This window comes from Eptatretus burgeri, chromosome 10 (genome assembly GCF_056783735.1).
Source record: "Eptatretus burgeri isolate ZD-2024b chromosome 10, Ebu_testis_v1, whole genome shotgun sequence".
NCBI classification, from domain to species: domain Eukaryota; kingdom Metazoa; phylum Chordata; class Myxini; order Myxiniformes; family Myxinidae; genus Eptatretus; species Eptatretus burgeri.
Genome location: NC_140970.1, coordinates 43018577 through 43030335, shown reverse-complemented (window position 1 = coordinate 43030335; position 11759 = coordinate 43018577). Strand labels below are relative to the sequence as shown.

The window sequence follows — 11759 nt, the reverse complement described above, 5'->3', positions numbered from 1 at the left end:
TGCGTGTGTCTGTCTGTCTGTGTGCGTGTGTCTGTCTGTCTGTGTGCGTGTGTCTGTCTGTCTGTGTGCGTGTGTCTGTCTGTGTGCGTGTGTCTGTCAGTCTGTCTGTCTGTGTGCGTGTGTCTGTCTGTGTGCATGTGTCTGTTTGTCTGTCTATCTGTACGTGTGTCTGTCTGTCTGTGTGTGTCTGTCTGTCTGTGTGTGTGTGTCTGTGTATGCGTGTGTGTGTCTGTTTGTCTGTCTGTGTGCGTGTGTCTGTTTGTCTGTCTGTGTGCGTGTGTCTGTTTGTCTGTCTGTGTGCGTGTGTCTGTTTGTCTGTCTGTGTGCGTGTGTCTGTTTGTCTGTCTGTATGCGTGTGTCTGTTTGTCTGTCTGTGTGTGTGCGTGTGTCTGTTTGTCTGTCTGTGTGTGTGTGACTGTTTGTCTGTGTGCGTGTGTCTCTCTGTCTGTCTGTGTGCGTGTGTCTGTCTGTCAGTCTGTGTGCGTGTGTCTGTCAGTCTGTGTGCGTGTGTCTGTCAGTCTGTGTGCGTGTGTCTGTCAGTCTGTGTGCGTGTGTCTGTCAGTCTGTGTGCGTGTGTCTGTCAGTCTGTGTGCGTGTGTCTGTCAGTCTGTGTGCGTGTGTCTGTCAGTCTGTGTGCGTGTGTCTGTCAGTCTGTGTGCGTGTGTCTGTCAGTCTGTGTGCGTGTGTCTGTCAGTCTGTGTGCGTGTATCTGTCAGTCTGTGTGCGTCTGTCAGTCTGTGTGTCTGTGTCTGTCCTTCTATCTCTCCATCCGTCTGCATGCGAGTCTGCGGATCAGTGCCTGCGCATCTGCCTGTCTGTCTGTCCCTGCCTGCGCATCTGAGTGTCAGCGCATCTGCACATTCACCCCTCCGTGTCTGCCCGTCTGCGCGTCTGCACATCCGAATCTGTGCATGCGCGTCTGTGCTCCCGCATGCGCATTTTCCACGTCTGTGTTTCTACAAGTCCGTGTCTGCATGCCTGCGTGTCTTTGTCTGTCTGCACATCTCTCTTGCGTTATTTTATTACAGGTTACACAAATGTTACTTCAGACAAACAACAATTCTCAGGTTTGCAATCAAGACAAAGTAAAGTGTGGGGTGGAATATAATTATTAGAATTTCCAACATCGTTTAAATGTTAATCAAATGTTTTTGGAATAAGTCCTGCTGTTTAATAAATGAATCAATCTGTGATGAACCGACTTGTGAAAAAACATGTGCATGGTTTGGGGTAATGTAGGTGATGAGGATCTTATTGGAGCATGTAAACAGTTTTATTACTCATTTCACCTTTGTCTGTGTCACAGTTGGCATCAGGGAGTGCAGAGGGATTATTCGGAACCGGTCTGCAAAATGAAGGGGGTGGGGGATAGGTGGATGGGGGAGGAGAGAGGGGGGGTGGGGGGAGGTTGGGATGAAGGTTGGGTTTTAAAAAAAAAAGTACTTTCTGCCAAAAAAAAAAAGCAAAGGCGAGTACCTGATGGGTTTTACAATAAAATGTGAAACATACAGAGGTGAGCAAACATTCTTTAACAAATGAAATTACAAAATGTTAATCTCGACAGATTAATCTCCAAAATGAGGACAAAGTTAATTTGGCAGAGAATTAGTGAAAGTGTGCCAGTCTGATCACTCAGCAATAATGTTAAACAGGAAGCAGGTGCACAGGGATAGAGGCAAGCATGGAACTAATGCAAAGCGCGAGAAAAAAAAAAAGGACAACTGGACCTGTAGCGTATCTCGCCCCTGGCCTAATGTTGTAACCCAAATTTGGTGGCATTCTGACTGGCGGGTATGGAGAGGAAGGTTTTTGAAGCAATTTACGTGATTTTCCCAAACATTTACGAAGTCCGCCATTTTGACACACTTCTAGCTTCGTGATCAGCATGACCTCTGCAATTTAACATCCCTACCCTGGCCTAATGTTGTAATCCAAATGTGTTGGGTCTGGAGAAGATGTTTGAAGAAATTTACTAAGTCGGCCATTTTGACCGACTTAAAATCACATGACCGGAAACGAGCTTTGCAATTCCTGTTATCAGTCAGGACTGGAACGTTGCTACCAAATTCCAGCCAGATCGGCCCAGCGGTTTTGCTGGAGAATTTGAAATATGAGACGGACTGACGGTGCGTGATGACAATACCTTATCTGGAATTTAACTTCCAGAAAAGCTAACAAAGCATTTGGGGTTCTGTTTTCATGTATTACTCACCAGACGTAAACATCAACTGGGAAGTGAGAAGAGTGTGCAACTTGCTGATGTCTTCCCAACCGGGAAGGAAAACCAAGATGGCCCCCTCCTGCAGAAATTCACACACTATTTCACGCACTGCTCGGCAATTTGCTGCTGACAATAAAACTAGATCATAGGCTCAAAATGTAAATATAGACAGCAACAATAGCAGAACAAACGAGGTAACAGAGCTGAGATCGCAATGTGAAAATGGAAATGTTGGCTGGCCTTGGGTCACTCGAAACTCAATACCAGCAGATTTACCCACAGAATGCAATGGTCATTCCTGAATACCTTTCTGTGCTGGAATGCCTTTTCATCACTAACAAGATAAGAGGCTCCAAGGTAAGAGGTATGCTAGTTGGAGCAGTGAGGGCCTTTGTCATTATAGAAAAGTGGCTAAAAACAACACTCATGTTGAAAGGGGGCTTATTAATTGTACACAAGCTAATTATCGTATAATCAAGCCAATGATCTGTACAGAAACTCAAGAACAAAATGGTTGAAGTTATCCTTTGTAAAGGATAACAAAGCGCTGATGTTTCGGCCTTCAACCTTCGTTGGAGCAAAAGATAGACTGGAATGATGTTTTGGGCTTTACCTTGTCCCATTCCCGTGTCTCTCTTTTGCTCCAATGAGCAGCAAGGCCTGAAGCGTTAGTGCTTTGTGATCTATTACGGCAAATAAATATTACCATTTCATTCTCGTCTTTCTATTGTTGCGCTGGTAATACAGACAGCTAATTATTTGCTGTAATTAGCAACTACATGTTCCAACCATCTGTATGATGAGCTAAAGAGCATATAAGTGATTTCATAGTGATCATTGCATTCACAAGTGATGGTGTGATGACTTGGGAGGGAGTCAGAAAGTTTTCTCCTCAACATGACAGAATCATCCTGCTCCAGCTGAAGTCAACACACAGGTTATTCCTTTAATCTGTAGTTTCTGGCCAGTGTCACACATTCTTCCCAGTAGTGGATGGGTTTCCTTATGCCATGGGAATAGAAGTTGCTTTTGATTCTGAAACGTTTTGAAATAATAACAGAAGGAATGAAATCGTTCGATACAGCGTGGTAGGGGGCCGCAAAAGAACGATGGCATAAGAAGAACTTAGCTTTCAGCGTTCGGCGCGAAATGCGATGGTGGGCGGAAATGACGTCTTTCGGCGCGAAATGCGATGGTGGGCGGAAATGACATCTTTCGGCGCGAAATGCAATGGTGGGCGGAAATGACGTCTTTCGGCGCGAAATGCGATGGTGGGCAGAAATGATGTCTTTTGGTCGTTCGTACATGAGAGGGGCGCGTTCCTTGCTTTTTTTCCATAAAGCAATAAATTCAATGGTTTTTACATATATAACACATTAGTTTCACAAATTTCCATTGAAATACTCGGGTATTTCCATCAATTGTCGCCATTTCGGTCTAGGTTACGCACTGCATCTACCGGACGGCCGTCATTGGCTGTCACAGGCACGTGGGGGAGGGGGGGACATCGGGACACCGGAGACGTGGTAGACACCGGGGACATTTCAAACTCGGTGCAATTGTATACAGTGCAAGCGCTGTAAAAAGCTTTTTGACTCCCTCCTGCAGAGAATGAGAACCAGCTATAAAACCGCCACCCTGGTAATGAGTCTGGAAGATGTGGTTTTTAGCTCGCCTGTTCGAAGAAAAGAGAGCTATAGCTCTGGCGTGAGCTATAATACCCCTGGCGTGAGCGTGAAAATGTTTTTTTTTTTTGTATACCTTGTCGAGGCTCGTATGAGAGCTAACACAACAACTAACAGCAAGGGGACATGAGACAAGAGGGGCGGGAGTGGAAGGGACAAAACAGTGGGGAACAGACACATTAGGTGAACTGTGGAAGGGAGAGGGATGGGGATGGGACGGGGAACATGGCGAAGAGAAGATGGACATTACAGGGACTTTCAGGAAGGAAAGCAGGGGAATTGAAGGAAGTGGGCTTGGGTGGATTATCGGGGGTAGAAAAGATCGAGGATTTGGATGGGGGAAGATAAGAGGTGGTGGTGAACAGCTGTTTTGAAAGCCTGGAGGGAAGAATGGGAAAGAATAGAGTGAGGAAGTTTATTCCAAAGGCAGGAAAAAAGAGGAATGAAAGAGTGAAGATGAGCAGTGATTCATGATTTTGGTAGTTTTACCAGAAGGGGGTTGTTGGCGGACCTTGAGCGCCCTGTGGAAATGTGGTGGGGACAAATCGCAGAGAGAGCAGGGGGGGCAAGGCTAGAGAGGAGTTGGTAGAAGACAGAAAGACCACCGACCAACCTGCGGTGATTGAGTGAGAGGCCCAAAGACTCAACTTCATTGTAGGAGATGCCGATGATCTTAAATGCCCTGGTTTCGACAGCGTGAAGCCGAGAAAGGTGGGAGGCAGGAGCACCAGCCCAGAGGGGAGAGCAGTACTCCATCAGGCTATGGACAAAAGCTTTGTAAGTGGTCAGGAGCTCAAGAGGGCCGAGGAAGGACTTTGCACGACGGAGGATTCCCAGTCGGCGACTGGCTTTTGAGGCGAGGTTGGAAATGTGACTTTCCCAGGAAAGGTCATGGCAGATAGTGAGACCCAGAAGCTTGAAAGAAAAGACTTCTTCCAGAGGATTGTTGAGAAAGTGGATGGGGGGGGGTTTCGAAACGGTCCTTTCGAAGAGACATAGTGAGAGTGTGAGATTTGTCTGGATTGAAAGACATGTTCCACGTGTTGGACCAGTTTGTGATTTTATCCAGATCTGCAGTGAGCGAAGAAGCTGCTGCTTGCCGGTCTGAGGGATGACAGATGGTACGGCAGAGGGTGGAGTCGTCGGCAAAGAGAAATTGAGGATTTTCTAGAGTCTGACAGATCATTGATGAAAACCAGAAAAAGAACAGGGCCCAGAACGCTACCTTGAGGAACTCCAGCCAGCACAGGAAGAGGGGATGAAAGAACTCCATTTAGGGCCACACGTTGACTGCGACAGGAGAGGAAGTCTGCGAGCCATGAGTGGAGATGGCCTTGAATACCATGGGAAGAGAGTTTGGTGAGTAGTGCAGGGTGCCAGACTGTGTCAAAAGCACGTGATATGTCCAGGGATACGGCTCGGATTGCCTGTCTGGCATTGAGGACCTCCATCCATTGATGGGAGAGCAGAAGCAGCATATCCAGGGTAGAGTGACCTGGTCTGAAACCAAATTGATGATCGGAAATCAAGCCATTGGAGAAGAGGAAGGATTTCATGTCTGAAGCGATGATGGATTCCATAACCTTTCTGATGATTGGGAGAAGGCTGATTGGTCTGTAGTTACAGGGATCTGTTTTTGCACCTTTTTTATGCAGGGCAATGATGTTAGCAGATTTCCAAGCAGATGGCAGATGACCTTGGGCAAATGAGAGGGTGAATAGAACAGAGAGAGGGTGAGCAAGAGCAGAAGAGCAAGCTTTGAGGACACGTGGGCTGATACCGTCTGGACCGGTTGCAGAATCTGACTCGAGGTTTGAAAGCAAGCTCTCGACCTTGTCAGGAGAAAAGGATACAGACTCCAGGGACAGTTGGGTGCGACTGGGTAAAGTGGGTAGAGAAAGTGATGGGTTTAGGACACAAGATTTAGCTGCAAATACTGAGTTTAGACATTCAGCTTTATCACGTGTGGTATCAGCAGTGCGGCCATTTGAGGTAAGGGAGGTGATGGAGGGGGAACATACACCAGAAACAGATTTGATTAAACGCCACCAGGATTTTGAGGAGGGAGAGTGGTTTGAGAGTTCAGACTTGAGATGAGAAAGATGTTGTTTTCTGGCTCTCCTGAGGGTAGATACACACTTGTTCCGAGCTTTGTGGAAGGAACTGAGATTGCCCTCAGTTGGGTTTGCTTTCCATGAGGCAAAGGCAAGTTGTTTCAGGACAGCTGCCATGCCACAAGCTTCAGTAAACCAAGGGCGGGAGGAAGGATAGGACAACTGAACACGAGAGGGGATACATCTGTGCATGAGGGAGAGCAAGTTTCTTTGAAAGAATTCCCAGGATGAGTTGATGTTTGAGAAAGTAGTGATAGGAGACCAGTCTGTCAGTTTGATGGCTGCTCGGAGACCCTGCCAGTCGGCTTGAGTGAAATGCCAGACTCGACGGCGGTGAGGTGGTTCTCTGATAACAGCCAGAGAGATGTCCACTTTGACAAGGACGTGGTCAGAAGAACCGATTGGAGCGAAGGAAGAGCAGCAGATATTGTCAGGGAAATTTGTCAAAATCAGATCCAGAAGAGATGGAGTCCCATTGGTTGAGATCCGGGTCGGGAAGTTGACCGATTGAGTCAGTCCTAATGAGTCGCAGAAAGCTTTTGCTGAGGTGCCATGGCAGGTGAGAGAGGTACCCACACCTAGCCAACTGGTGTGATGACAATTGAAGTCACCACATAAGAGGAAGAGAGAGTTTGGATGAGAAGATAGAAGATGGTCCATGTTTTCGGATAGTGAGGTGTAGATGGAGTCATCACTGTTCGGTGGACGGTACAGTGCACATATAAACATGAGGTGGGAGTGGAGGGGAAGCCGAAGCCAGAAGTATTGCGGGGGTGTGGGAGAGTGAGAGCAGTGCATGGAAAGTGAGGAATAGTCTTTGATGAAGAGAGCAACACCTCCACCAGGAAGAGGCTCAGGTCTGTCATACCGTAGGAGAGAGTAACCGGGGAGAGATACTTGGGAGTCAGACACGTCTTGGGAGAGGAAAGTTTCTGTTAGGCAGATAATGTCTGGTTTGTCAGTGGCAACCTGTAAGGAAAGATCTGAAAGGTTTGAGCGAAGGCCCCGGATATTTGAGGTCCACACTTTTAATGAAGAGGTAGGGGAGGAGGCTTTGGGTGCAGGAGGTGGAGGGGGAGGGGGAGGGTAGGACAAGGGGCGAGGGGGGGAGGTAAGGAGGGTTGTTGAAAGAGTGTGGGGTATTGCAGAATAGCTAGGGGAGGGGGCCGAATGAGGAGGAGAAAGTTAAAGTTTTTGGTGCAAGTTATTTCCTTTCTAATGTTTTTATCTTCCACACTATTTTTTTACTGATTACAATATACAAATACATATATTGCTTTAAAATTATTTGGATCAGACTTCACTGCAATGCTTTATAAAAAATATTATTAGACTAGTCTTTAAAAACGATAAATGCAAAACATGCGAGGATTGGGTGGCTTTGATACCAACTCTGTTTTTTGTCTACATGATCGAGGCTCGTGGAAAAGCTAGAGCAGGATGAAAAGGAACAACCTGGAAAGGGGGAAAACACCAGCAGCAGACTAGAAATGAGAATGAGAGAGGGAGTGATATCAAGGGGAGGGGGAGTAGGACACATGAGGGTGAATAAACTGCACATAAACTGCACACAAGCTGAATGAAACACAGCAAGAAGAGGAAGGGGAAAGCAGGGATGAAACAGAAAAGGAACAAACCATCCAACAACTAACAAATGAAAAGAGGTGAGGGAGAGGGGTGAAATCCCAATAACATGGAAAAAGGGGGTGCTTTGAAATGGGGACATTTGTGCTTGGAGATGGAGTCATGTTTCACCAAAAAGCAAGTAAATGATCAAAAGGTAAGATTTAGTGAGCTCGACAGATGACCAGCATGTATTTCTATATAAAAAAATTACCCCCGTGTAGGGGTGACGGTCATCTCTATAATGTTTTTTACTATCATAATCAATGAACCGTTGCCAGATATCTCCGAAAATGACAGATGAGATAGGTTTTGAAAATGGCGACTTTCACAACTTTCATGACCTCGTGATCTTGACCCTGACCTCAAATCCGGGAAAAAAAAATGTCATTCGTTATCACTCATCGACCTCTACCCACATACCAAATTTCATCAAGATCGGAAGTAAAAAGTTTTCTTTGTATCGGGAGGTGTTTTTGACCATCTTCCAGGTTACGTGGCGGCCAAACGGGACAGAAATTCAAAAATCTGTTCGGTTAGATACAAGCTAATATTTTTACTATCATAATCAATAAACAGTTGCCAAATATCTTGTAGAATGGCAGACGAGATAGGTTTTGAAAATTGCGATTTTTATAACTTACGTGACCTCGTGACCTCGTCCCTGACCTTGAACCCGGACAAAAGTTATATCGTTGTGCAACACTCATCGACCTCTACCCACATACTAAGTTTCATCAAGATCGGAAAGAAAAATTGTTGACGGACGTACGGACGGACGGACGGACGTACAGACATTTGGTCCGGCTTTATTAGGTCATCTCGGTAGAGATGACCTAAAAATTACCCCCGTGTGGGGGTGACGGTCATCTCTACAATGTTTTCTACTATCATAATCGATGAACCGTTGCTAGATATCTCCTGAAATGACAGACTATATTGGTTTTGAAAATGGCGACTTTCACAACTTTCGTGACCTCGTCCCTGACCTCGAATCCGGGGAAAAATATGTCGTTGGGTATCTCTCATCGATCTCTACCCACATCAAATTTCATCAAGATCAGAAGTAAAAAGTTTTCTTTGTACCGGGAGGTGTTTTTGACCATCTTCCAGGTTACGTGGCGACCAAACGGGACGGAAATTCAAAAACCTGTCCGGTTTGATACAAGATAATATTTTTTACTATCATAATCAATTAACAGTTGCCAAATATCTTGTAGAATGGCAGACGAGATCGGTTTTGAAAATTGCGATTTTTATAACTTACGTGACCTTGTGACCTTGACCCTGACCTTGAACCCAGACAAAAGTTATATCGTTGTGCAACACTCATCGACCTCTACCCACATACTAAGTTTCATCAAGATCGGAAGGAAAAATTGTTGACGGACGTACGGATGGACGTACGGACAGACGGACATTTGGTCCAGCTTTATTAGGTCATCTTGGTAGAGATGACCTAAAAAGTACAATTCCTCTTGCAACAAGACACCTTTTTCCCCATATAAAGTTTTAGGTAAACAGAGGAACTGGCACATGTACTATATGTAGGGCAAGGAATTTGGGGTTGTTGGGGGGGGGGGGGGGGACGTCACTTTTACACAAATGACAACCTGGGATCCCAGCATAAACGATGTGCTCAGAAGACAACACCAAAACAGGACAAGAACAGATACAAAATAGAACTCATCTATAAAAACAAAAGACCAAGAACAAGGAAACATTTGCAAAACACCTCTGGATTTGCTATTAGTGATATCAATATTACTAAAATTTCAGAGGAACCCCAGAGATGAACCATAAACGCAAAATGGGATGGGGGCGAAGGGAAGGGGAATCTACATTCGTGCAGTGTTGAAGCTGCAGACACCGTAAGCCTGACCTTTTCATTTAGGACGATGTATTTGATGAGCTCTCCAATGAGCTGCGTGTCTATCACATCATCCTCATCAAGAGCCTCAATGGTTCGGATCGTGTCTTCAGAGTACCTGCGTACGAACCGCAATGCCTCACCAAAGAAGCTTACAGTTGTGAAGGCTCCCCAATGCTCGTATCAATAACCAAAAGAGGAGGCACTCTGCTAGGAATTATTAACTCACGTACATTGATGAAAAAGACTGGCTATAAAACAAGGTGATTGCATTCCAAGGTTACAGTGAAATGAGTAAAAAGTTCATGGAAGAAATGAGTTTAACATTGGGAGGGAAAGAGCTAGCTCGCATGATGTCCATGATAACAGTCAATGTGGAAAAGCACAAGAACATCACAAGACTATACACTCATGGCACAAACGAGGACCCACTTGTCAACAAGATATTGCAAATACTGAGGCTTTTTCTCATTGTATTCCCGTTCTTTTTCCTCCTCGTCTTTCCGAAGCTGCTTTCCACGCATAAACCAGTTCCGGCGGCGTTTTGGAGCACCTTGCTGCTGAGGGCGATAACTACAAAAATGTGTGGATAAGGCTGTGAAAAAGACATGTCAATTGGCCTGTACTTGGAATAAACGAAATGGCCAACGAATGAGCAAACAAAAGCCAGTGGGAAGAAGTGTGCAAAGAAAACAGGAATTCCAAGCTCGATTCAAACCCGAAAATGAGAACACAGGATTCGGATACACCATGGGGAAATGCGTGCAGAAGTTGAACAAGTTCCAAAATGCTGAACCAAATATATCAATGTACATACCTGATAATCTGGATCACATCCTCAAGGAAGAATTCTTTGACAGGAAATGTGAAGCCAGGGATATGGCTAATTGGGCAATCACCTGCAGGAATGAAATGAACACATTAATGGAAAAAAATCCCCCCAAAAAACACACACAAATGTTTTTTGTATTATCAGCATATCCTGGGCTGAGTACCAGGAAGTTTATGGGCTACATTCTACCACCTTACTTCTGGCCTGTCCCACCCCTCCATCCCCACACTCGACCCCACCCTACCCAAGGTTGCACTTGTTCTTTCTAAAAACCAATAGATGGTTACCTTCCCCAAGCTGAAGACGAACACTCACCTCCATTTCTTCATCGCTATGTTCTGTCTGTGAATCCAACTCCTAGTATCTGTTATGCCATACTTCTCCTTTTAGTCCTGAAAGTGTGCTGTCAACTTCATCTTGTAACTTCATACACACTCCTCCACCACGTTTTGTATTTTTTTTTCTCTTCACTATTTTCATACCACTTAACTACCCAACCCATCTGTGATGTCTGTGGATTTACTTTGCTTGCATCTCTTTTACCACCAGACTGTGAAATGCTGCACTCCAATTCTCCTCTGTGAACTTAGACTTCTGTATATAACAAATGGTGTCAGTCATTGCACATGAACCTTCCTGCTTGATCAATGCTCATTATGCCTGGTGTTGGCTTCATGGTTGAGGTGGTGGGCTTGGGATCCGAGGGTCCTGAGTTCAAATCCTGCTCGGACGTTGAATTAATACAAGGTGGGGTCGACAGCCTGTCATCCTTCCAAGGTCGGCAAAATGAGTACCAGCTTGCTGGGATGATTGAGCCATTCGAGTATCCTGCGTTGGAGTATAATTGACAATGAGCCATGTTTCAATTTTTTCCATGGAGCGGTTTCGGAGATATAGAGGTGCAAAGTTTTTCACTTTTTCAAAGATGGCGCCTGGACCACGTGACCTATGACATCATAATTATCATTATAAATTACTGCAGGAGGAGGTGCACATATGGTCAAAATTTTGTATCAATTGGACCAACAGTCGCAAAGAAATATATTTTCATTACTAATCAAATCAGGCATTGTACTTGTCAAATTATGATGTCATAATGAAGACAGCAATGACATCATCATTAACATATCATATGCCCCATGTGGAGTACCTGACAATGAGCCATGTGTAAATTTTTTCCATGGAGTGGTTTTGAAGATATAGAGGTGCAAAGTTTTTTTTAGTTTTTCCAAGATAGGGCCTGTACCACGTGACCTATGACATCATAATTATGACGAAATAATTCTACAAGAGGAGGCGCACCAATTTGGAAAATTTTGTGTCAATCAGACTAACGGTTGATGAGAAAATGAATTTTTTAAATGCCGACACATACGTACATATGTATGTACGGCACATGTACGCGACCAATTGC

At 45.0% G+C, this 11759-nt stretch overlaps 1 protein-coding gene across 4 annotated transcripts in view; it reads right to left on the bottom strand.

Moving 5' to 3' along the window:
• Nucleotides 1-11759, bottom strand: part of DHX36 (DEAH-box helicase 36) — a 119996-nt gene that overhangs the window by 66650 nt on the left and 41587 nt on the right. For all 4 annotated transcript variants that reach the window (XM_085898035.1, XM_085898036.1, XM_085898038.1 and 1 more), the window contains 5 exons: nt 10331-10412; nt 9946-10086; nt 9526-9631; nt 2213-2300; nt 1290-1345 (listed from right to left, as the gene is read on the bottom strand). In XM_085898035.1, the coding sequence (XP_085754161.1) occupies nt 1290-1345; nt 2213-2300; nt 9526-9631; nt 9946-10086; nt 10331-10412 (473 nt within the window). The remainder of the gene's footprint in view (nt 1-1289; nt 1346-2212; nt 2301-9525; nt 9632-9945; nt 10087-10330; nt 10413-11759) is intronic.